At 40.7% G+C, this 27,440-nt stretch overlaps 1 protein-coding gene across 2 annotated transcripts in view; it reads right to left on the bottom strand.

The window, feature by feature from the left end:
• Atg7 (autophagy related 7) overlaps positions 1 to 27,440 on the bottom strand; it is a 251,626-nt gene that overhangs the window by 82,164 nt on the left and 142,022 nt on the right. For both annotated transcript variants that reach the window (XM_026383026.2, XM_026383027.2), the window contains exon 18: positions 23,421 to 23,543. In XM_026383026.2, coding sequence (XP_026238811.1) covers positions 23,421 to 23,543 — 123 coding nt within the window. The remainder of the gene's footprint in view (positions 1 to 23,420; positions 23,544 to 27,440) is intronic.

The raw sequence follows: 27,440 nt of genomic DNA, 5'->3' as shown, positions 1-27,440 counted from the left end.
ACCAGCTTTCAGCATGTTGATGTTTCACTGTGATGATCATCACCTCTCCATGTTCTTTTAGGTGTTTGTAGATGTCACTGATTCATTACATGACTGTCCTTCAAAGCTGAGCCTGAAGGTACCTTCAAAAACCCTTCCCAGACACAACTCTTCAAGGCACCACACAGGACTAATTAGCTATGCACACAAGATGAAATTAATTGTTATCCCTGGGGCAGTATGGTTACTTTGTGCCTCCTACATGCTATGCAGTGTGAAGGCTTTTGTTTTCGAGATAGGGTCTTGTTACATTGCTGAGGCTGGCCTCAAACCTGCCACCTTCCTGCTTCAGCCTCCCAAATTGCTGGGATTCCAGTGGTGAGCCATCACTCTCACCTCAAGTTCTGACTATATGTTCTAGTACCCTGTTTCCCCAATCCGGAAAAGAAGAACAGAAATTCTTTCACTCTTAAATTTAAGTTTGCTGAATTCCTGAGTAGAGAACAAGTCATTATTCAGAGTAAGAGTTCTGGATAATGGCTCATGAAAGAGCAATTATGCCCAATAAGAGATTCTCTTTCTCTTGTACTTGAAATTCTCATTTCAGCTAGGGCATTGTGGTTCTCTATCTCAGGTCTGTCATCCCTCAGGTTTGTCATCTGCTGCTGGGAAATCAAAAGCAGAGCCGCCACATTGCTTACTTTAAAAGCAGCCACTTATCATACCCAGTATTTTATCAACTGAGAAAAGACCATTTGCTGACTATGCTGCCTGGCCTTCTCCTTCCTGCTGGCAAGGGTTTAGAAAACAGAACTTCTGATCTCACCTCCAAGACAACCAGAGGCCTAGTAAAACCCAAATCTGACTTCTAGGCTTGCACTACAAGTCAGCCACAGGCCTGCATTTTATAGGGCCTTTGGTGAGGCTGTTTTGTCAGGGCCTGAGGGAGGGAGGAAAAGAAGGGAGACTTACTTTCTTTTTAATGACTTTTACAGTGTCTTTAATTGTCTTAATTACTGGTGGTAAGTGCAGACTCTGTGAAACCCCTCTTTGCAAAGGCACCATATTCTCCCATAGCTGACTACTCTTTAAGAGAGAGAGAGAGAGAGAGAGAGAGAGAGAGAGAGAGAGAGAGAGAGAGAGAGAGAGAGAGAGAATTTATTTATTTATTTTTTAGTTTTCGGCGGACACAACATCTTTGTTTGTATGTGGTGCTGAGGATCGAACCTGGGCTGCACGCATGCCAGGTGAGCGAGCTACCACTTGAGCCACATCCCCAGCCCATAGCTGACTACTCTTCAGAACCAGAATGGAGTTCACTGCTGTCTGGCGGGAGACAAGTTAGAAGCTGACCTTGCAAAGTAGTTTCCCTTGGAAAATTCACACCTGTGGGGTGTCCTGTGCCCATTCCAGCATTTGCACATCTGGTGGCCTCTGATATCTGGGCCTCAGAGAGGCCAAAAACTTTTATAAGAGTATAGATGCAACATGAACAGAATTAACTAGAGTTAAACCAGGGAGAGAACTTTCAAAGTCTTCCCTTCTTTCTGTTTTCATGTCCAGATAGTGATTATGGTGCCTTCTTTTGTTGTTGATAATTAGACATGGCAGTTGATACTAGAGGGACTAGTACTGCCTTCTGCCCTTCAGGATTGAAAATTCTTAGGAAAGGCAAGATGCTAAATACCAGAGGTTTATGTATCAGAATATGTAATGTTGACAAAAGAAGAGTATGAAACAGACTCAGTTTCTGATCCAGCAATTCCACTTTTAAGTATACACCCCCAAAGCAACTGAAAAACTGTGTCCAGGTAACAATTTGAACAAGTGATCATAGGAGTGTTGCTCCTCATAACCCCAAATGGGAAAGAATCCAAAAGTTCAACAATGGATAAACAGGAAAACAAGATATGGCATATGAATACACTGGAGTACTACTTGTTCGTAAAAAGGAATGGAATTCCGATGCATGTTGCACCATGGATGGATCTTGAAAAGATTATGTTAAGTGGAAGCAGGCCCTTAGAAAAGACCACATATTGCAGGATTCTGTCTACATGAAATGTCCAGAATGGGCAAATGCATAGAGGGACAGAATGCAGATGACTCACAGCCATTAGGGGTATTGGAGTATGTGGGGTTGGGGGGGAAATGAAGGCTGCCTACTAAAGAGTACAGGATTTCTTTGGGGGGGGGGTGATGAAAAATGTTCTAAGTAGATCCTGGCAATGAGCGCACAACTCTGTAAATATTTTTAAAATCACCAAATTGTACACTTTAGAAGGGTAAATTGTAGGGTATATAAATTGTATCTTGATAAAATTAGGAGGAGGAGAGAAAGAGGGAAGAGAAGGAGAAAATATTAGTAGGGACAGTGCTATAGAAGTTCAAAGGAGAAATAAGAAAAAAATCTGTCTTAGATGGTTTCAAAGAACATAAGACAGTTTAGGAATCTGAAGTAAGTTCTGCTTGGTGTGAGGCTCACAGGGTACCAAGATGTAACAGGGACTGTGAGAAATTTTTGAACTTTATTACTTGAGTGAAATTCTGCTCAGGATTAATAATTCGTTTTCTGAAAAGGTTGCCAAAAAGTCTCCAGTTTCTAAGCTCAGTAAGTTTTAGATCCTCATATGTGTAAGAGAACTTGAAAGTTTGGCATACCTTACTCTACGATGTGTGGATCTATTCGGTAATTTGTCTGACCACTTCTTTTGGATTTACATGCAAATCATGGAACTTGAGAGAAATTGGGCTGACTTTTCATGAACTGTCCTTTTCATAAGTCAGTCTGTCTTTCTATATGTCATGTTCTTTCTGGTTTTCATCATTTCCAAATGAACAATGGGGAAAATATGGCTCCCTGGAGGCAGGATCTGAGGCTTATGTATATTTGTACTTTCAACAGAAGTGCTGTCCCAGAGAACTTTTTGCAATGCTGGAGAAGCTCTGTATCTGTGCTGACACAGAGTACTTGAAATGTGGGTAGTGTCACTGAGAAACTAAAGTTCTCATTTTAATATCCACCGATTTAAACTTAAATCTGAACTGCCAATTTTGGCTATAACACAACAGGGCACTGTGGTATCTAGAATAATACCTTGTTCTCATAGGTGTTTGACACTCATCTGATCAACTCAAGGAAATGATTCAGTAAACACATACTGTGAGCTTCCTCCACATGGCAGATGCTCTGCCAGATGATGGGTATGAGTAAAATGTAGCCTTGAGGAAGCTAGAACTCGTGATTGCAAGAGACAGAAAACCCTGATTTGCTCCAACCAAAAGGGAACTTATTGGCTCATATGCCCAGGAAGGCCAGGGTCATGGCAGCTGGGTTCTGGACTTGGAGGAGAATACCATGGCCATCTGTCCTCCTCCTCTCAGCACTGCCAGGCTTGGCTTTCTTCCCTGTGTGGTCTCCATGCCCAAACCAGCTTTCTCTGTGTGAATACACAGTTGCCAGAAGGCGGCCCCAGACCAGACCTCACACTGTCAAGAGCTAACTTTTCATGATGGCTTGCTAGCCACTCTCCAGGGCTCTTGGTTATGACTGGGATGTGTGTCCATTTCTGAACCAATCATTCTGGCCTGGGAAACAGGGTGTGTTGTCTGTCTGGGGTCTCAGTGACCTCGCTCCAATGCCAAGTCAATGGTGGTGCAAACTCTACCAGAAAAGCAAAAGGGATAGGGTGAGGTTGTGGGTGATCTCTTGGGTGTAAATTCAAGGTGAACAATAGGAAAAAGATTAATGTTCCCAAGTAGGAAAAACAATGAATATCCATTCTACTGTTGCACAGTATTTTTTTTTTTTTTTTTTTTGCAGTGCTGGGGATGGAACTCAAGGCTGTACACATGCTGAGAACTTTGCGCTAACGTTGAGTTACATCCTCAGCCCAAGAGAACCATTCTAGTCTCTACTTTGAAGTGCTCAGTGTCTCTGTAGAGAAACCTGAATAAAAACCCCTTGCCAGATCTGCTGGCTCAGTACTAAAAAAAAATACTACTTAAAGGGAAAAGATCAACTGAGCAAGATCCAGGTAGAAATGAAAGACCTATTTACCCACATGGAATTTCCTCTAATACTGTCTACTTCTTCCTGCATAACGCTCCCAAGACCCTTGTGAGAAAAGGTTGTGCCTATGAGATCTAGAAAGCTTTGGGGTGGAGCAGCAGGTTGACCCAGGCTTGCATAAAATGGGCTTCCAGTAGAAGAACTAAGGACACACCACTCCAAAATATGTCAATACACCATGTGGACTATTTTAAGGCAAGGGCACTTGAGAAGCAGCAGTCACAGAAAGAGCTGTCCTTTTTGTACTCATAGCAAACCAGAAAATTCCTGTGAGAAAGAAGTCGTGCTGCACCAAGTGAGGAAATGACCCTTGCCACCATGCCTGGGTACTGACTCTGCAATGGATCTGTGCAGATTAACAACCTTTACCTCCCACCTGCTAACCTTTAGATTAAGGATCCTAACCCAGACACCTCTGTCTTATCACTTCTTCATGAGTTTATCATCCTTCATCTAAAATTATTTAAAAGCTTTCCATGTTGGCCATTTCTCTGGGTCTTCACTCTTATGAGGGTCCCATGTACATGTCAAAAAAAACTTGTATGGTTATCTTCTGTTAGCCTGTCTTGTGTCAGTTTGGTTTCTAGAACTTACTGAAGATCCCCATTAAGAACTAAGCTGGGGGGGCTGGGGTTGTGGCTCAGTGGAAGAGTGCTTGCTTGCCTAGCACATGCGAGGCACTGGGTTCAATCCCAGCACCACATAAAAATAAATAAATAAAATAAAGGTATTGTATCCAACCAAAAAAAAAAAAAAAAAAAGTAAGAACTAAAAGTAAGAACTAAGCTGGGCCGGTGGTGCACATCTGTAATCCTAGCGACTCGGGAGGTTGAGGCAGGAGAATAGTGCGTTAAAAGCCTGCCTCTGCAACTCAGCGAGGCACTAAGCAATTCAGTGAGACCCTGTCTCTAAATACAAAAAAGGGCTGGGGATATGGCTCAGTGAGTTAAATACTCTGGTACCAAAAACAACAACAACAAAAAAGAACTAAGTTGGGTAGAGGTGTCCTTATCCTCCCTCCATATGCCTGCCTGGGTTTCAGACTCCAGATGTCCCTTCTGGCACTCCTGTCACTGAGGGTGTGCTCAGACTTTAGAAGCCTGGACATGTGGATACAGGCAGGCACAGCACAGCCCACCCAGGGAAGGGACATGCAATGGCCAGTCCCCACAATGCAATGTGAGCCGTCTATTTTCATAAGGGCTACTCTAAGACAGATTATTTGTGGGCAGGATGACTCACCAGAGAGCCAAAATGAATTTGCTCCACATAGAAGACAAAGGGCTTGGAACATCCCTGAAATGAGAAAAACTAGCCCAAACAGCTGCAGCACTTTAGGGCCTTTTATATAGCCTCCTCCTCCTCCTCCTCCTCCACCCTTTTTTAGCAGCTCCCTCTCTCGCTCTCATTACATGCTCTCACTGAGGTTCTGCTATTGTTGGCTCGGAGGGACAGCAGAGGTTGGGAAATATTCTTTTTTAGCAAGCACTTCTTTTTATTCGTTGGAGTTTTCTGGTTTTATCTTTTGCAAAGATGGCTCTGGATAACTCGGAATTATTCTGAAACATCTTGGCTTGTTTCTAAAAAAGCTAATAAAGCTTTTGGATGAGGCTTTCCACACCCTAAGGACATTTAGGGCTCAGGCCACATGGCAAGAAAGTCCACACCCTCATATGCTCTCCTCCAGGGCAATCTAGAGAACTCTCAGCAACCTCAAGTGACCACTATCTCCCTTCACTGTACAGAGAGGGAATCTTTCAATTTGAATGTGGCTCTCTCTAGGCATGATGGACAGAGATGTAGGCGCTCCAGGCTTGGTAAGAAAGGAGGGGCTATTTGCTCCCACTACCCTTTATGGATCCTAACAGAATGCTCAAGTCAGCATTCTGTGACTGGCCTGCTCTCCACTGGACCTGCTATGGCCCACAAGACTGTACTTCCCACAGATAAGAACTGGTCCTTCCACTAGGCACAGTGGCAAACACCTATAATCCCGGCTACTTGGAAGGCCGAGGCAGAAGGACTGCAAGTTCAGCCTCCACAACTCAGCAAGGCCCTATCTTAAAATAAAAAATAAAAAGAGCTGGGGATAGAAGTCGGTGGTAGAGCACCTCTCTGTTCAATCTCCAGTTGCTGCCCCTCCTCCACATACAAAAAAGGAAAAATGAATTGGTTCTTCCTTGGGCTGGCAACACAGGTGCTCAATGAATGCTGGTGAAATGTGGAGTGGCTCTTAACACTAATAATCAGTTTCCTATCCAAAAAAATTTTTCTTCTCTTCTACTTTACTCTGTAAAGCACAGTCCTTAATCCTAATGAATCTTTAACTCTAAAGTGATTCGAGTTTTAAAATAGTCTTCATAACTTTTTTTTGTAAATAAACTACATTAACTGGCTCTCCATTCTTCCAGAGCTAACTCCAAAGAACTTGAGTAGCTCAGATTAGCAGGATGGAATCTTCTTTACAGAACTCCCTCTTCTTTCCCCTGTCATACTGTCTGCCTAAGTGCTTAGTGGACCTTTTTATGGGTTTCACCTTCTCATTCATTTAAAAAAATAAAATTCACATACCATAAATTAACCCATTTAAAGTGTATTAGTTGGTCGTTTTCAGTATATTTTCAGTTGTGCAACTGTCAACATTATCCAATTGCAGAACATGTTCATCACCTCAGAGAGAGCGCGGTATCCACGAGCAGTGATTCCCTGTCCACAAACTACCCCCGCCAAAGTCCCTGGTAACTACTAATCTGTTTTCTGTCTCTGTGGACTTGCTTATTCTGAAAACTTCATAGAAAGGGAATCTTCTTTTCTTTTCTTTTTAAAAAATATTTGTTATATTTTCTGCAGTGCTAGTTCTTGTACTGGGTGTGGCACCACAGATTGTATGCCTGCCTGCCTTCGTAGTCCAACAATAAACACCTGCTGCTTGGAGAGCTCCCAGGGTTTTCTCTTGAACACAAAAGTCATACATGCCAGAGGCCCTTTGTACCAGTGATACACCTGGGCCAAGAGGGCCCTCCGCCAGGTTGGGTGTTATCGGGGTGATGCCACCAAGCTCCAAGTAGTTCTAGGAACCCAGACCTTCACCTCCCATCCCAGCATGTACCTGTATCTGACCTACTCTTTTCATAAAGGATTCCCCCTCATAAAGATTCAGAAGTTTGTGGTTGTTTTAAATAAATTGAGCCCAAGTTCTTTTCTTTTTCATTAAGGCCAAAGAAATTGTTCTCCTGGGTTTCCAGTAAGGTTTTCTGGGTTGTCCTGCGCCAGGTTGACTGTACTTAACACAAATGAGGAGAGCACACCTTGGCCTCTCTGTACACCTTGAAATAAGGTGATCTTTGGAGGATGGGATAAGTAAGAGCTGAGACACCCAGGAGGACAACAGCCACTGTGGGGGTCTTTCATCTGATGAGATCCAAGAAAAAAGATGGGAAACATCTTATTTCAAGTCAAAGAGAAAGTATGGTCTTGGAAAATATGATTCTAACTAGCAAAGCTGGAACTTATGTAACTCTAGAAGAATCTTCAAGGAGGCTAACCAGGGGCCACATGGAGCTGGAAAGGGGATCTCAATGTGTCAAAAATTTGTTAATGTCTCTGCCACTGTCTAGAAATCAGTAAGGTGGTGAGTGAGTTATCATAGCTCCACAAGAAGAACAATGAATCCCTGAATTATCAAGTGTCTCCTCATGTGTGTATGAGTAGCAGCAGGCAGGACAAATCCAGAGCCTAGTTTGTACATCCATCTGAGTTTGGTTTGTGAGAGTTAGTCCCTAGGAGTTTTTACTTTTGTTTTTTTTTTTTTTTTTTGGCTGGACATAATACCTTTATTTATTTTATGTGGTGCTGAGGATCAGATCCAGCATCTTGCATGTGCTGGGCGAGCGCTCTACCACTGAGCCACAACCCCATCCCCCTTAGGAGTCTTTATGCACTGGTAAAAATAAGTTTCTGATCTGAATAGGTAGGAACCATGGAACACGATGACCTACTCAAGCACAAACCTGGAGAACAGAAAACATAGAACGTGAAAACCAAGTCACATGTGAAGCCCTGTCATTTAGAAGAGTAATTCTACTGGCTATCAGGAGCCCAACTTAAATGTAAGAGACCCACTACAAAGTGGTAAAGAACACAGGTTCTGGAGCCAAACTATAGGGCCTCCATGGACCTTAGCTTCCTCATCTGTGGAATAAAGTGGTAAAGATCAAATGAAATAATCCTAATGATGCTTAGTACACCGAGGAACACAGTGGGCCCTGGAGGTCAGCCATTATGTCATCATTGTCTGGAGGAGGAAGAGACCTCCCTGGTGGCAGGGGAACCCCCAAGAGGTCAAGGTAAGGCAGAGGTGTGTCAGTGGAAGGCTGAACTCAGTTCTGATGTTGTAGAACTGACTTCAACTCCAGGGCTTCCAAGGGGCTCCTGGGTCCCCTAAATCCTTGCATGCAACTCAAAATGATCACGTGCCCTCTACAGCTAATGTGTTTTTCATGTAAACACACTATCATTCAACCACTGTGTCTTTTTCTGAGGACTTATGTGAAAAGCCCTCTCATGGCATCCGTCAGCCATGAAAGTACAAAGGTGTGGTCCCTGCCTCCAGAGGCTCTTCTCTTCCCTGGAAGGGAAGGCGAGAAACCTCATGGCTTGTGATCCAAACCTCTGTTAAGTTTAGGCCAACCATGCATTTGGTGCTTGATTTTTTTCTTTGTAATTAATCAGAGAGTCATAACTAGGAAGAGGGAAAGAAAAACCCCTACTCTAGAATCACACGATTCTATAGCATGAGAGACATAACAGTAGCCTTAACTAAAATCTGTCACATCTCCCTCTCCCTACCCCAGTCTCAGTACATGTCTCCATTCCCTTTGAGGTACAGCAAAGTGGTGAGAAGGTTCTGGAACCTTCCAGTCCCCCATTCTCAGGCTCATGTTTTGCCTGGCTCATGGTGGCAGTTGGTGAAGGCAGACACCCAGCCTCCACGTTACAGGCTGGCATGACACTCCTTCACCGTCGTTTGAAGGGTGGTCTGTTATGCAGCCACTGCATTCATGGCCGCCTCCCTTCTGTTTTTCTGCTCAGGGAAAGGAGGGTGGGTGTGCTTTGTCCCCCACGGCACAAGGCAGGCTCTGAGTATGTACTGACCTAGGCAGTCTCTGCCTATATCCACCCTCTACCCTGTGACACTGTCTTTTTGAACTGTCATTTTAGGTTTCTTTTAAGTTCCATGGGGTTGCTACTGTCTGGACACTACACTGGTGCAAAAACCTCAGGCAGGGTAGAGAGACTCTTTGTATTTGACAGACAAATATCCAGGGACAGGGAACACAGAGAGACTCCATTCATCCTGGAAGTGTCCCTAGTTTACTGATTGCTCTGTTGCCTCAAGAAATTCATAGCACCTTCGGGCAGGGGAGCAACAGTGTAGTGTTTATTGAAATCTACATCTGGTAGCAATTTGTTCAACAGCAACCAGCCTCTCCTTCCTCCTTCTCTTCAGCCAAATAATCCACAGGGGCCCATAACACCCCACAACTGTTCATTTGTGTGAGGCCTGTATTGTGTCGTTTATGTTCCTAATTATAGATCTGAGCTTATCAACAAGTTTTAGCACCGTAAGTAATTTTTTTTTTTTTTGATTGCTGAGCAGACTAAAGCTACATGTTCTGAAGCAGAGGTGCTGTTATTGACCACAGCCCTCTGGGTTGAAAGATGAAGCTGCATGCTGGTCTTAGGCTCCCCCTCCTGAGACCATCCTTGGTCAGAAGCGCTTGCCTTAGCTGCCCCAAGTGCTGTGGCCTCATGATGGCATGCAGGAACTTGCAAAGACAAAGGGCTGGGCATGCATCTAGAAGGAGACTTCTATGTGCTGTGGAGGAAGAAAGATGCATGTACCCTAATCTTAGAGAAAACTCTTTGAGGGGTGATATTGTGGGATGCTGTACAGATAATTCAGTAAGTGACTTGATGAATAAATAATTCTTTCCTGCTGTCTGTGGTTTGATAAGATGGGGGTAAATTCAGAAAGCAGCATAAGTCAAACCTGTGGGCAAATCAGGGGACTGGAATTTCACAACCGGCACTAAACTCCTTAATCTGAGATGCTCTCAGAAAAACAGAATTATTTAGTGGGGACAGGAACAAACATGGGAGTAGAATTAAAAGTAGAATGGACTTATAAAGAACCTCTGTCATATGTGTTCAGCATCTATCCACCCACATCCACCCCTCCTTTGGGGGCCCTCTTCCCCTGTCACTCCAACCTGATTCTATAGGAGGCTACCTATCATGTACCCTGCTCGAGCCCAAGCTGGCAAATCAGCACAGCACTTCTCCAACTACTGCAAGTAGTCCAGATAAGGACTTGATTAGCCAAGCATGGTCATATGCCTTATCTGGGAATTTGTTTTCAGAGGCACTGCAAAGATGCTCTTAAATAAATGATGAGATTTTAGAACTATCTAGAACTATGTTTACTGCTACATGGAAAAAAGAAGAGGAGAACCCATCATCAGTGAGAGAGAATAAAGTTGAAAAAGAGTACAGAGTTGACAAAGTTGGTCATCCACGAAACCCACCACTCTAGAATCCTTGAGGCCAGGAGTCTATGACCTAGTTCCATGAAGCAATAAATAACTTTTTATGCCAAACTAAGTTGAGCTTTTGGTTTCTGTCATTTGTAATCAGGGTCTAGATGGCTACAAAAAGCTTTTTACTGAAGGTTACTGCTTGATGACTAACTGAGCATATGCCAGTAAACATACTCTGAAAAAATACAAAGTGCCACCGACCACATGCCATATGGTTATCAGTGGCAGATGGCCCTAGAAAGCTCTGAAGCCAGGTGTGGTGACACACATCTGCCATCCCAGTGACTTGAGCGGTTGAGGCAGGAGAATCCCAAGTTCAAGGCCAGCCCTTGGCCCAGTCCTGGAGGGCAATGGTCTAAAGCTGTCCCTGGAGCACAGTTGGTCCACTTTGGCTATGCCCTGGTTCCAGGACTGAGCAGTCCCCCAGCCAATTGGATTCAGGGATCAAGGCCTGGCAACAGGATGGAATCTTATAGGACTAAGTTACAGATTCACAAACTCTGAACCTTGTCAGGATTGTATTCTGCCCAGACATGATGGCCTGATGTGTATCTGGTTCTTTTTAAGGCTCATGTTTGACATCTTCACATTGTCTTTGGATGAGTATATTGCCATTGTAGGCAATGATTTCAGAAAACCCTGTTAGTGCTGAAAGAAAAGCAACTACAAATAAAAATATTTTGGATGTTGACATCAAGTTTCTTCTATAGGCTCAGCTAAGGAGTTTCCTCATTTTTATATCTCATTTACCAAATTACATTATAGTCTTACAGAGAAATAGTTCTCTGGCATACTTAATTCATTATGTCCCAGGGTCCCGTTTATAAAACACCCCTAAAAACTTAAGTTGACCAATACATATCTCACCTGTGGTAACTCTGAAATAAATATTTATGTTTTCAGGGTTCTATTGAGAAAAGCAACAGGTAAATAACTAGCAATGATACTCACTAGTATTAATGGCATCATTAACATTATTGATGACAATAAATTATATAATTCCCTCACATTTTGATTTTAAATCTATTTTAATGCACCTGTGTCAATTTCTGTGAAATAGTCTCAGAACTAAAAACTTGGGACTTAATGGGTTAATTCAAGGTGTGCACAGGAGGGTGATCAAAACCCATGAAATCCAGGCATTAAAGACTCATTCCATCATTATTACAGAAAGTAAGGTTAAGAGGGATTTGGTGATTTCTAATCTGAGTCAGGCTTTCTGGTGCAGATGTGGTATATATATGATGTTTTTTAAAAAAGGCTTCCAGACAATTCTCATAGGCAGCCAGGGCTGAGAAACACTGCTCTAAAAACCAGCCAATACTTTCATTTAGTAAAGAAGGAATGGAGGTCAGAGGTATGAGACCCTGATCAAGTCACACAGCTGGGATTGGGACACAGGTTGCAGGGTTCCATCATATTTTTCGAGTGAATAACTAGGTCATTCTATTGTGCTTTCTTTCAACAGGAGCTTCAGAAGTGGGACATATGAGAATTTTTAGACATGAAGTAAAGAAATAAACCATTGGGGAAGAGGAACCCAAATAAAAAATAAACCTAAGAACTTTAATTTCCCTGATAATCAGGAAAATGCAGATCAAAAGCCTAAAGAGGGGCGAGGGCTGTAGCTCACTCAGTGGCAGGGCGTTTGCCTCCCACATGTGAAGCACTGGGTTCGAACCTCAGCACCACATAAACATAAACAAATAAAATAAAGTCATGCTGTTCAACTACAAAAAAAATTTAAAAAGGCTAATGAGATAATGTTAGACACTTAACAGATTGGCAAGAACCTGAACAAGATGGTAGATTTTGGCAAGGATACAGAGTCACAGAGACTCCCATATACTACTATAATCATTTAATTGGTAAAAAAAAAAAAAAAAATACTCCAGAAGACAGTTTGCAATGATCTAATCAAGTTGAAGACCAACAATTCTCATTCCAGGTAAATAAATAGCACAGCTCAGTATTAACAACAATGCCCAGAGAACTTATCAATTCACTTCTCTGACCCTTGACACCCATTGCAGTCATCAAAAGGAAGGTACAGAGATGCTCCAAGTTTACAGATAAAGTAATCAGCATCAGTTATTTCACTTCTTGGCACTTTGCATCAGGGATCTCAGATGCTTTTCTGCCATGGGACAGTCTAGAATCCTTTCTTTATTTCTCCTCTTCTGTACTTGGAGTTTCAACCTCCAAGGACCACCTCCAAATCTGGCTCTCTCCTGGAGCCCTCTCCTCCACCTGACCCCCTGAGATCCTACACAAGTGTCTGTACCACAAGCGGGACTCTGCATACTCGAGGCCTGCAATTTCTATTACTTTTCCCTCTTACCTCCCCATCTACTCATGCCAGGCTCCTAAAGGGCTGGCTTGTACCTCTTTGGGTCCCACACTATCATGAACATAGCAGAAGGTTGATAAATATTTGTTGGTTGACAGAAGTTGTGATAAAATAGCAACAATATTTAATAAAAAAAATACACACCTTAGGAGTTTTCACATCACCCCTACCTGTTTCCCCAAAGCTGAGAAGCAAGATGGATCAAAACTAAGATCTTAGAACCACAGATCAATTTAATTTTACAGTCTCAAAATATGGAAACCCCCCAAATTCAACACATAGCAGCTGTTATACTTGCAAGTGAGAAGGGTCAGCTGTAAAAATACAGCCCCTAGAAGAACACTCGAAGGGCACACTGTAGGAACACATCCGGGGTAGCCCTCCACGACAGATGCACCGCCAGAAAGCTGGGCTCAGCTGTGCCCTGGGCCACTATCTGCCTGCTAACCCCCCAAATTCCCTAAGTTTTCACTTTCTCACTCAGACTCAACCTTGAAAAACTCTTCCAACCCAGCAAAATTCATCAATTGATCTGTCTTAATAATTCAAAGGCACATAAAACCATCAGAGCTTCTGACCTTGTCAAAGAAATCAGTGTTCCCTTCATCTCTGAATCAATAGAAATGGATTTAAAACAAAACAAGGCAGTCTCAATGTTCAATGTACTCTTCTTAACTCTTCAAGGTTTTGTTTCTGTTTGGCTTTTTCAAATACTGTAAAGAGTCTTCATGGATCTATTCCAATCTCAAAAACTTGAGGCACTGATGTTGGATGGGTAGGAGGCAGTGCTCAGGACTGGCTGGCTTGTAGGCTGTCCTGATCAGACTAGCAATGCCCTGGTGGTCCCTAGAGAGATCTGCTGGAGCAGCAAGGACCTCTGCTGCAGGATGCCTCCAGGATCCTGGCTCCTCCTTCAGAGGGGAGGAACCGGATGTCAAGGGAGTGGAAAAGATACACTTGAGTTTATATATACCAGGTGGTTAAATATCATAAAAATATTTTAAGTACAAAGTTCCCAACTAGAGGAAAAAGCAAATGGCTAAAAATCTGTGAATTATGGGGAAAATCTGAACTTGTGCTAGATTTTATGTCATATTATAGAATCAGTTCCTTGTTCTAGTATAATGGTATTCTGTTTACACAGAAGGATGTCTGTATTCTTGGCAGATTAATAACACAAAATTAGGGGTGGTGTCACCATGTACAGAACAGGCTTTCCAATAGTTCAGCAAAAGAGAAAATATGTACGAGAACGAGCGAGTGAGCAGAGAGTGACAATAAGATAAACCAAGTGTGGCAAAATACTAATGGTTGAATCTAGGTGGAAAAGAAAAAAAGATTGTGTGGTAAAAGGGAAATTTTAAAAATTAAGACCCAGGCTAAAACCTGCATCTTTGAAACACTTACTAAAACTCACAAAAATAGACCACGAAGTGCTTTCATCTTCCACTAACCCCTCTACTTGTGGCTGTAACTGACATCTTGACTCTGTCCCCTCTCAGAAGGCACCCAAGAAAAGCATTTAGCCAGTGGCCCCTTCCATTCTGCCCACAAGGTGAGCGGAGACCAGAATGAAATACAACAAAAAGAGAAGAGATTGCTATGATGATCTACGCAAAATCCATTCCTACAAAATGTGAGCAAATGTCCTTCTGCAGTGTTGTCAGACACACAATGAACACTGCAAGCAGATGGAGCCAGAGAGGAGATAGGAAGTTCCTCAACTATACGTGAAAGGGCTGTATGCTTGCTTACTTTTGAAACATCTTTATGGAGTCACGATCCACATGCCAGATCAATTCATCCATTGAAAGTGTATGATTCAATGGTCTTCATATGTTCACAGTTGTGCAACCATCACCACTATCTAAAATTAGAACATTTCATGGCTTCCACGAGAAACCTTTACCCACAAGCAGTCATTCCTCATTTTGTCCCCAAGCCCCCATAACCACACCTTGGCAACCACAGTTCTTCCTTTTGACTATGCGGATTTTAAAATTCTGGGCATTTCACATAAATGAAATTATTTAATATATGGCCTGTCATGATTGGCTTCTTTCACATAATGTAATGCTTTCAAGGTGCATCCATACTAGGGCAAGTATCAATAGGCTTGTTTTTAAACCTTTTATTGCCAAATGATATTCTACTACCATTCCAATGTAATGTCCATCTTTTTAAATTCACGTATCAGTTCATGGACATCTGGGTTGTTCCCAATGCCTTACTATTATGAATAATAGTTTTATAAGCATTTGTGTACAATTTTTTGACTTAAATTGAATTTAATTGATACATAAAACGTAAGAATTTGGGGTTTAGCTCAGTGGTGAAGTGCTTGCCCAGCATGTTGAGGCCCTGGGTTCAGTTCTCAGCACCAAATTAAAAAAAAAAATAAAGGTCCATCAACTAAAAAAATTAAAATAAAACATAACAATTGTACATATTAACAGAGTACCATCTGATATTTTGATATATGCACATACATTGTATAAAGTTCAAATCAGGTTAAACATATATCTCCTCAAACACTTCTTTATCACTTCTCTAGGATGAAACATTCAAAATTATTTCTTCCAGCTTATTCAATTGTGTACAACTCTGGTATGTATGTGTTTTTGCTTCTCTTGGATATACACCAAGGAGTTGAATTCCTGGGCCATCTGTTAATTATGTATTTAACTTTTCAAAGAACTGCTAAACAGTTTTAAAGTGGCTGAAGCATTTAACACTCCCACCGGTAGTGTATGAGAGTTCCAATTTCAACTTTGTCAACAGTTGTTATTGTCTTTTATTTTAGCCATCTTAATGGGTGTAAAGTGGTATCTTTTAATGTTGTGTTTTGTTTTTTGATACTGGGTATTGAATCCAGGGAAAAGCCATTATCCCCAGTCCCTTTCATTTTGATAGTGTCTCACTGAGTTGCTGAGGCTGGCCTCAAATATGATTCTCCTGCCTTAGCCTCCCAAGTTGCTGGGATTGCACTGGCTTCTTATAGGGGCTGTGATCTGCCTTTTCCTGATGGTTAATGATGTTGAGCACCATCTCATGTAATTATTAAACATCTGTATATCTTCTTTGGAGAAATGTATATTTAAATTCCATTATTTGAGCTGTATGTCTTTTATCACCAAATAGTAAGAATTCTCTGTATACTCAGATATGACTTATATAAAGCTATTTTCTCCCATTCTGTAGCCTATTTTTTTTTTCATTTTTTTTCATAAGTGTCTTGTGCACAAAGACTTAAATTTTGATATGGTCCAATTTATTTTTTTCTTTTGTTAGGTGCTTTCTTGTTTAATTGTTTATGGTAATTTTGAGGAACAGAAATTATTAATTTCATTCCACAAGTGAGGAAAACGAAGTCAATGAGGTTAATCACGGCCCACACCATATGCTGCAGCTGGGATAGGAACTCAGACTTCCTGACAGGCCAGGGCTCAGGCTGCTCACATGCTCCCTGAGGATCATCAAACAATAGAGTTTTTTTTTTTTTTTTTTTTTTTTTAAGAAATTCCTTAGATAATAAATGTTCAGCATTCTAAAGATGCTGCCATTACTTAAAATCAGGGAGCTTTGGAGCTCAACTTTGTAAGTTGTGCTGAAGGGTGAGGAGTGACACATTTTATGAATATGTTCAACTATGGCTAGGGTCAACTTGACTTTACGAAGAAGCCAAAAGTTCTGGGCACAAAGGCTGACATATGAGCAAAGATATTCGGCTAGATTATATTATTCGGGAATTATATATACCACTATACCCACCAATCAATACAAAGTTATGAGAAATGTTAGTGCCCAAAGTAGACCTATATCTCAAAAGACTGTGTTTAAAAATGTTTCTAATAATGGCACTCAGATAAAATAGAGACCAGAAGACATACATAAGATGCATTAACAGGTAGTTACTTTGATGTATTTTAGAGCATTTTGATTTAAAAATTGAACCAACTTTTTCTTTGTTGGTTATACCTGGTATGTTCAACCTGCAGTTCAACCTTCTCATTTGAAGTTCAGAAACAGATGTAAAAAACACTTGATGTTATTCATCCAAGGTCACAAGAGAGCACTAACAGAACCAAGACTAAAATTCATGGAGGACTCAATTCTCATGTTCTATTTCTTAATCTTTGCTTTGCTTTCAGTATTTATGATTTCCCGCTTCTCTCTCCCAGAGGCCTCCAAGTGGATTATGCCAGCCAAGCCTTTTGAGAGGTGAGGAGCTCTTCCCAGACATCAATGTTATTCTCCAACTGGATCCTTCCCTAATACCAATTTATCTAAACATCTCAAATCCCTGAAGATAACTCTGACAGCAAATAAGAGGGACACATTTTATAAAGGGAGCTCTGAATGAGATACTGCCAAGCTTTAGTTAAAAAAAAAAAAAGGCTCTAGTTTCCAACCTAAGAAAGAAATGGCTTTCTGCCTGCTGTTTCTGTCTCTCCTCCCCTCTCTTAGGGGCGAGGGCCAAGGCTGTGTCTTGACGGATTGCTTCATAAGAAAAAATCAAGGCAGGGCGCAGTCCCAGGATGAGCCAGTGCAGGTTGGAAGAGAGCTGCAGAGGACTCTGGGAAAAAGAGAACTGGACTTATGAACAGGCGAGGTCAGCTCCCAGAGCGCTCTCTCTCCATTGGAAACAGGTCTGAGTGCTGACACGGGGTTTCCCACAGCTTCTACTGGCCTCCAAAGGCATATTTGTCATCGGAGGCTCTTGATGAAGCTGTACATAAATATCTGACTGTTATTAAATACAAAACAAAACAAAAAAAATATTCCACAGGAACCAAATCAAAACCAGCTGTGAGGGGGAGAGGCCAAAAACTCAGTGTAAGTGCAAAAGGCCCAGCAGAAACACTTGTTAATTGTGTTATTTACTTTGCTGAATAGTAAACTGCTGTGCCAATGAAGTCCTATCACATGACTATAATGTTTTTCATATGACTTTCTTGCTATGAGAGAAATGGACATTCTATTTTCTAGAATTCTGAATTTTGTAGGATGAGTCAGAGTCTGAATTTTAATTCAGGATGGACCCATTAGCTTAATTCTGTTCCTTTCTGTCAACGTACATATGATTTTACAGTCTATGTTATAGCTGCTAAACATTTTTTTAAAGGTTGCTTATTAATCCTCAAATATTCAGAAGCAAATTTTGCTTCACCAAAAACTGAACAAGAGTGCAAATTATATTAATGCTATGTCATGTATGCAACTCTGAAATCACAACTGCAGGACACAACTTAATTACTGACAATACTGTCAAGATGAGGAAATAAAATATAGCCTAAAATTAACTCTGGAATCATGGAACATGGAAACTTTCAACAATGAGGGTGAAGGATTTAAGAGAAGTTGAGTCATGGGAATTTGAATTTGGGAATTTTAAAGTCTCAAATATATACCAATATGGCTCCTATTATTAATTCTCTAATAAATCAGTCTTTTCTCTAAGCTAGATTCAGTTGGAAGATTTTTGGCATTTCTCACAGCACAATGTTGAACCCACAGGTGGAACACAGAAAATACATGGAAACTGACATTTCATCCACAGTATGAGAAATAACCCTAGGAGGATAAGTCAGAGCACATTTTGTGGAACATGGCTAAGGCATTCACATGTTTGATTTAGATCTTCAACATATGCGGCAATTAAAAAAAATTTGGCAAACTCCTGAAGAGTTTGACTTGAACACCTTGCTGGTTGACTACTTTAAGGTCATTTTTTAGGCTCCAAATAAGATAAAGAGAGATCAAAGAGGAATACCAAGTCAGGGCCAATCTCTAAAGACCCCAATCATTCTTAATAAGGGGGCCTTGAAAATAAAGGTAAAAATTATCTTATTTACCTGGCAATAGAAGTTGGGAGCTGAGTGAGGCCCTTCCTCTGCAGAACCTTCTCATAGAACATAATTATATTTTGGCAACCAGATAGCCTACAAAAAATACTGATGCCTGTTGATGCCTGACTGAGGCCCCTTCGTTATGAACTATAACACTGGCAAAGACAAATGGCTCTGTGATGAGTGTATTTAATTTTTCTACATGTAACCTTAGATAACATTAATCTCATTAAAACACATATTTCTCATTTAAATTTATAAAAAATTATACCCTAGTTTTACAGCCTCTCTTCCTTGTGCTAAATAGAGGATAATTTTCCTTTATTTGGCCATATTAATTTACCAGTTCTTTTCTTCCCTCAAGGTTCCAATTTCATCCATCGCCAATGCCATCAGTTGTCTTTACTCCATTACCTTAAAATCATCACTACCTGAAATGAACACATCTCCACAAGCCTGGGCTCCAGGACCAACTTGTGCTCTTGCACTACAACCCTTCCTCTAACAAAACTCTCCAGGAATTTGCCCACTAATCCCAATGGTAACACCAATACACCAGCAACCAGCAGTCATGTTTGGATATGTGATGGTGGAAGAGGGGACATGAGTGCAAAATTTAGGGTTATATTAGTCATTCTCACCAAATCTGGATGGTCCTGCTTTGGATCCATGTTCTAATACAATACAATGGGCCCCTGTTCATGAAAATAAAGGCACTTGGTGTCTCTAGTGGGATCAGCTTTACATTCTTCATTCACCAAGGAGAATGTGGGGGCAGACAGACCATAGGTGTTGAAGGATACAGGAAACTATAAAGTTTGTTTGGGAGGCCATGAATTACTTAAGAGTTAGATAGTGGTAACGGTAGCACAATCCAGAATATATGAGAAAACCACTAAATTATACACTTTGAAAAAGAATGGGCTCCATGATATATGAATTACAACTCAATAAAGCTGCTATTTAAAATGCATCTTGAGTTTAGTAACTTTGGCTCAACTGCATCAGACTGCTCACGATACTGAAAAACACTCTGAAGACTCGGCCTCAGAGACCTGAATTGGCTGAAGAAGCCCCAGGTACCTGGTCCTCCCCATTCCTGCCAAAGTCCAACTTTATTTTTAAAAATAGCTTATCCTTCAAAACTAATGGAAACATTTGTTCTCTTCCTGGGAGACTCTTCTTGATACCTCATTACCCCAGGTAGGAGCAACTGCTCTCTCAATACTTCACATGAAAGACTTTTTTTTTTTTTAAGATATAATCTTTAGTTGTCAACTGGCCTTTATTTATTTATATGTGGTGCCGAAAATCGAACCCAGGGCCTCATGCTAGGCAAGCGCTCTACCACTGAGCCAAACCCCAGCCCCCAAGACATTTTTTAATGATACTAGAGCTCAGGATTTACATCTCTGCTTCTCACACTCAACTATGAGCCTGGGAGGGTCAGTGTCTCATTCATTTCTGTATTCAGTGACTACCACAGTGTCTAGTATCAAATTTTTAAAAGATCTTCAGTAATTTTCAAAAATATTGTATATAGTATTTAATAAGTATTATTTACTTATTTAGAGCAGTTGTGTGGCACGCATGAGACACTGGGTTTAATCCCCAGCATCTCACTCACACACACACACACTGCATATATATATGTTTAAACAAGGTATACAATGATATTGTCACATATAAGTATCTGGTTGAATCTTTTGCAATTCTGATGTTGATGGACAAGGTTGCTAATATAAATAAGCTGGAGCTTTTCTATATGGAGGGTAGATTTTTGTGCTTTGTTTTTTGGTACTGGGAATCTAACCCAGGGCACTATCCACGGAGCCACATTCCCAGCCCTTTTTACTTTTTGAAACAGGATCTCCCTAAGTTGCTGAGGTTGCCCTCAAATTTACAATCCTCCTTTCTTAGCCTCCCAAGTTGCATACAACCATGTCCAGCTAACTTTGTACTTTCATCACTGAATATATGTAAAAACATTGGAAATAAAGTATGTAAAACAAAATACTACCTTTACATATATATGTTTTTATTTGTTGATAATACATTTATTTTGCTTTACAAGCACACACATATTTTTCATAGTAACATAAAATTTTTGTTACTATTAGGTCCTCTAGTAAGACTGTATTTTGTGTGTTAAGGTCTTCTCTTAAAACAGTTCTGTTTAGAGTTTTTCAAGGAATATAATGATCTTTTTTCCATGGCAAGCATTATAAACCTAAATACCTATAAGTGTCAGCAACTGCAGAGCAGAAAATATATGGAAAATATTCCCAAAGAACATCTCTGGGAAGCAAACTAACAAGTGTGCCTGTCTCCAGGAAGGAAACTAGGGACTGAGAAGTAGGCATAGAAGAAAGAGTTTTACCTATTTATTTATTTTTGTGGTTGTGTGTGTACTTTGTTGGGAGTCCAACCCTGGGTCTATTGCCTGCTAAGCATGCACAATACCACTGAGCCACACCCCAGCCCTTCACAGAAGATTTTTTTTTTTTTGTCTTCAGACTGTATCAACTACATTAGTGATCCATAAAATGTCATTCTCAGCTCTACCTGAGCATCACTATGAAGGAATGTGGACGTACAGTTGCCAGATCTGATTTTTTCAAAGAAGTTGAAATGGGAAAATCCAGACTTTTATGTAAAACTTGTGATTTTCCAATGTTGGCCTTATTCAGAATTTAACATGTAAGGCAGGCCAAAACACCAGAACTACAAGCCACATCTGGCTCACAGGCCAACCAGTTTATCATCTTTAAAATCTGATGTGTGGCTTATGATTCCAGTACCATAAATATAACTTAATGGTGGAATATTAAAAAGGAAAACTCAGGCTTGTAGGTGAAACCATGCCCTTCCTGCCCCACCACCCATTAAGTCACTATTGTTCTCTTAAATCTCCGCTTCTCTTTTGAGTCTTCAAAAAGACTCTCAACATTTGACCAATGAAAATGCAAAACACACCTGGTTCAATCAAGGAATCTGCCCATCATCCTAGCATCTGCTCTGAAGAGTGAAAGGTGGGTCAATTTCAAGTTGCAATTTTTCCAGCCAACTAATGAGAAATATATAAACTATATCTAGCTGGGTGGCAAACCTTCCCCAGGCCCTCTCATCAAGTGATTGCAAGTTGCACAGATCTCCATTACTTTTCCCACACCACCAGGCAGGACGGTGCTGCTCGAAAGACAAAATAGTGGCCAAAATCAACATGTTCTGAGCCCTGTTTGGGAATCCAATCACAGCTCTGGGAGAAATTGTCAGAGTCACTCAAAGACCTGCAAAGATGCCAGTCATCTCCTGAAACCGAAGAGAAGAGATTCCCTAGGGTTCTAACTATTGTCCATCAGTGGAAGAACTTGTCTGTTTAATGCCCACATAACACCAAAGCAAATTTAAAAAGAATCAGTGTCAATTCTAAGTCCAGCACCTTACATGTACTAGCTTGATTCCTGGAGCATCTGAAAAATCTCACCTTTGTCTGCTTAAAGCTCCAAGGAGTTCAGCTCTGCTATTTCCACATAGTTTCCTATACTCAGTGCCAGCTTCACCCCTCCAAACAGCAACATTTTCACATTTGGCTGGTCCAGTATTGGGCTTGGCCAGCTACTCACTGACAACTCGGGGCCTTCCCCTGTATCAAGGATACACAACCCATTACAAGGAGTTTACCAGCAAACAGGACTAATGGCAACTCAGCACCTGTACCACTCCTGCAGGACATGGGAAGTCAAGGTTTTCCTGGACTTAAACAGACAACTTGTGGAAATGCCGACACAGACCCCATTTCTCCTAATAGCTTCTTCACCCAGGTGCTAAAGGGGAAACATGATGATTTAGGAGATGCTGATCTCACTTAGTCACCCATTTTGAGGAACTGTACATTTTGCCAATTGACCCACATAGCTCCATTACCACGCACACACAGCATTCCCTTTTCTAAGAACACTGAACATTTGGAAAAAAACAAAATGATAAGGTATTTTTTAAATTCCAGACTTCTTTTGTGGCGGGGGGGGGGGGGAGGTTTGCAATGATCCAGGAAATAAAGAGCTGCAAAATATTCTAGTGGAGAAACAAATCATAACTCTCCCACCAAGGTTGTTACAGGAGAATCCATTTCATAATATCATTCAGTGCTTAAGATGACTGATCAAATTGTGAAATACAAGCCAGTATGTCATTTCTAAAGACCATGGGGCCAGAGCCCACCAGCTGTGCTAATTTGCATTTTGATACACGGACACTGGAAGCAACTCTCCAATGGCCACACTCATGTTCATCTTCAGTACGGACAAGGAGTACGTGGAAATCAATAACTTGTACTTTTTCTATCATTAATTTTGTGCATTAGGCAACAAATGGACAGTGACCCACACACGCCATTGTCAGTCACTACTGAAGATTCTTTCTTCTCATAACTATCAGACTCGCTTAGTGATATGACCTCTGAGGAAAAAGGTCAAAATTAATTGCTTTCTACCTTTTTCCAGAAAGACAAATATCAAATAGGTTTCAAATATCAATTCCTCAGTACAGAAAGCTTGTTTTGTTCTTACCTCGGCAGCTTGGGTCTCTTGATGCAGCAATGTGAGACCAGTCAAGTCTTCCAAGAAGGAATGTGAAGAATTAAACACCTTTGCTAGGAAATTAAATCCTTCTCGTTCATATTGATCAAGAACCTGTAAAAAAAAAAGAATTGTATTTTTAGAAAGGAAGATGCAGATTTAAAATGCATATTTAAAAAGACTTTCATTTCTAACAAGAACTTGCTATGTTTGTTTCCGAAATATACCCCCCAAATCTTGTGTATTGAGGGCTTGCTCAATAAACAAGAGGTGGCAATGCCCAGAGGAGGGGCCCTTGGAAGGTGACTGGATCATGAGGGTTCTAAGCTCATCACTGGATTAATCTATTGATGAATTGCTTAACAGGCTATTGGGAGGTAGTGACAAGTTTAGGAGGTGAGTCCTCATTGGAGGAAGTAGGTCATGAGAGGGCAGGTCCTTGAAGGATATGTTCACATATCCTTCAATTTTCTCCTTTCTGCTTCTGGCTGCCATGAAAGGGGCTCCCCACCATGATGTTCTACCTTACTATAGGCCCCAAAAGAGCAGAACCAAGTGACCTCTGACCCCATAAGCCAAAACAAACCTTTCCTTTTGGGGGGTTGGGTGTACCAGGCATTGAACCCAGGGGCACTATGCCACTGAGCTACATCCTCAGTCTTTTCAATTTTTAGTGTGAAATAGGGCCTTGCTAAGGCTGAGGCTATCCTCAAACTTGTCATCCTCCTGTCTTGGCCTCCTGAGCTGCTGTGATCTTAGGCATGTGCCACTGCGCCCAGCTGCCTTTCTTCCTTACAAAGCGTTTCTCTTAGGTATTTTGGCATAGTGATGGAAAGCTGACTAGCACACTTGTTAAAAGGGAAATCAAAAGGAAAAGTTAGAAAAATTATCTCTAAAATATAGAGATAATGGTGCAATCTGGTAGGCAAAAAACTGGGCATGCTTAGTATTTATCACTTTTGTCCTTCTTAGAATAACAATATCATTTTCTAGTTCAGATCCCAATTTTTCCCAAATAAAGTGTCATGTAAATTCACCAAAAAATCTAGAAGATTTGAGGTTACTGATTCTAAAATTCACTTGATAGAAAACAAACACCAGATGGAGAAACAGCCAAGAAAAAGAAATTTAAAGTATCACAGGAAAGGGTGGAACAAAAGGATTTTGTTACAAATGTGACACACAAGCTACCCAAATGTATTTTTAAACCTACCCAAAAGGCTAAAATGAAAAAGAAAATACCAAGTGCTGACAAATATGCAAAACAACCAGGACTCTCATAGAAGTGCAAAATGAAACAACCATTTTAGAAGTTTAACACTTATATGCCCTATAATCTAGCAATTCTACTCATATGTGTGTATTTTATTACACACACACACACACACACACACACACTGAACAAAATGCGTACATATGTGCAACACAAGGCACAAGTGCAAGTGTCCATAGCAGCACTATTCACAACAGCTCCAAACTAGAAAATACTTAAGTGTACACTCAGTAAAATGAATAAAGGTGTTTTAGAATCATCATAAAAAAAATCAGAAGATAAAAGGCCAATAGTCTTGCAATGAGAACAATGAGAAAAGTAACTTGTTCTTAGAAACAAAAACAATTGTCACAGGGATCAATGATCACAGGAACTCTAAACTGTAGAAAGTAGCAAATATTATTTTATTCTATGGGCTGAGGCTTCCTAATGTGAAAATATGAAATTCAAAATGCTTCAAAATCCAAAACTTTTTGAGTGTTGACATGACACAATGGAAAATTCCACACAAGATCTCAAGTGGTAAGTCTCATTCATAACAAAGGTAGAACAAAAATACTGTATAAAATTATCTTTAGGCTGCATGTATAGATACATATGAAACATAAATGAATTTTATGAACTCTAAGATATGCAAATATTCCAATATCTGAAACACTTATGGTTGTAAGCATTTCAGAGGAGATACTCCACCTGAGTTACTTGAATCTTTAAAACCATGTACATATATTACTTAAACAGTATTAAAACTTTAATTTCAGTGCCAGAGAAAGGGCTCCAAAGAGGCAGAGGAAGAAACCCTGAACCACCCATGAAGAAGGTGGCAGCTCTCCCCAAGGCACAGCAGTGAGGAGGACAGAGTGAGCAAAGGTGTAATAGTGAAAAGGGAGGCAGGATCTAAGCAGCAGCACAAGATCATCTGCTGCCAGAAGAGGTTGAGGATGGAAGGGCCATGGAGCATGCACAAAATGGGGAAGCTATGAGAGGGGAAGCTAACCAAAGCACATCATTGTGCAAGCAACCTGAGTCAGGACAGAAACGTTTTTTGGAAAAAGGTGGTTAAGAACCCATCAGAGCCCAGACACTGGGGACTGGCAGGAAAAAAGGATAACAGAGACAAGGCCAATACCCAGGGGCTGGTGAGCACCATTCAAAGGACCTGACAACAGTCTGAGGCTGGTAAAGAAAGATGACCTGCAGGCAGTGGGATCAAAGGTTGGGAACCCTAGAGAGCTGGAGGGGCAGGGTATCCACAAAGTCAAGTCTCAGGCTGATTAGCCACAGGAAATTAATTGGACAACCAAGGCCTGGATAAAAAGGCATTTAATAAATAATTCCTCAGTAATAATGAGATTCCTTATAAACCAGGATGTTATCTTAGGAAGAATGTGCATGAAAATTAAATGACCTTTTTCAAAATTATAAATACTTTGTATTTAATAATCAACTTATTTCTGAGTGAATCCCTAAGCTTGGTAAATAGCTACCTTATGCCAGGATTCCAGTAAGATAAAAGATGAAATGAGTTTGAAATGGACAAAAACTTAGGGGGGAAACAAGACTGGAATAATTCCAGACATGATACTTTTTTGGAACTTATTAAACTTTCAGATTTGAAGCCTATGTTTCCACAGATAATTTTGTAATGCCACAAATCTGACAGTGGAAAAACTAACAGAAGGGAAGAACAAAGGACAGGCAATCAGGATGTACAGAAAGTTTAATGCAGAAACATTATTAATAGCACTGGCTGAAAATTATGTGGAAAAACTTAATCCTCTAGGGGCATATTTAATCATGCAAGTGTTTTCCAGTATTCTCTTTATGTGCTGTGAAGTTAATCTGTGTTACAACAATAAGCAGCTTATAAAAGGTATGTGGATTTTCCCCCCTGCTATAAACAGTTTAATCTTCTTAGAGGGGGAAAATGTGTTTAAAACTATCTAACACACACACACACACACACACACACACACACACACACACACAGAGAGAGAGAGAGAGGGAGGGAGGGAGGGAGGGAGGGAGGGAGGGAGGGAGAGAAAGATGCTGTTACAATGAATCTGAGCAGCTTGCTGGTGTACTTAAAATACCCTATGTCTCTTAGGTGTCTTAAGTGGATTAAATAAGACATGATCTGAGAACACATATTATGTAATGTACATATTACATTTTGCAGGGTTATATTACTCTAAAGAGTTTGCTACATAAAGAAGTTATAATCACTTAGAATAAAGATATGCATCCTTTCTTGATCCGTGATTTTCCTTCATCAACTGTTTTATAAGGCAGATTTTCTTTTTTCATGACATATACAAACACACACCTCTGGACTAAGATGGTAGAATCTTTCCTTAAACACAACTGTAGTGATGAGCACTTCCCTAGCCTGTGCCAGACCCTAGGAGCATCACATGCTCAGCCTTTGATGATACCTTATTTTTTACTGAATGAAGACCCATAGTTTCCAGCTAGGCATTTAAGACCCTCTATAAACCCTCATTAAGACCCTCCAATTGGGGGGAACTCTCTGTAAAATCTCTTTCATGAGACAGAGATTTTCAGACTATACCCATATTTCAGGATTCAGAGTTTATCTTCTTTTTTCTGATATGGGGTCTTGCTATATTGCCTGGACTAGGCTCAAACTTATGGAATCAAATGATCCTCCTGCTTCAGCCTCTAGATTAACTGGGACCACAGGTGTGTGCAACTACCCCTGGCCTATATACTTAAAA

Source organism: Urocitellus parryii, chromosome 16, assembly GCF_045843805.1.
Source record: "Urocitellus parryii isolate mUroPar1 chromosome 16, mUroPar1.hap1, whole genome shotgun sequence".
Taxonomy (NCBI): domain Eukaryota; kingdom Metazoa; phylum Chordata; class Mammalia; order Rodentia; family Sciuridae; genus Urocitellus; species Urocitellus parryii.
Note: the sequence above shows the minus strand (reverse complement) of the source record. Positions and strands in the feature narration are given on the sequence as shown.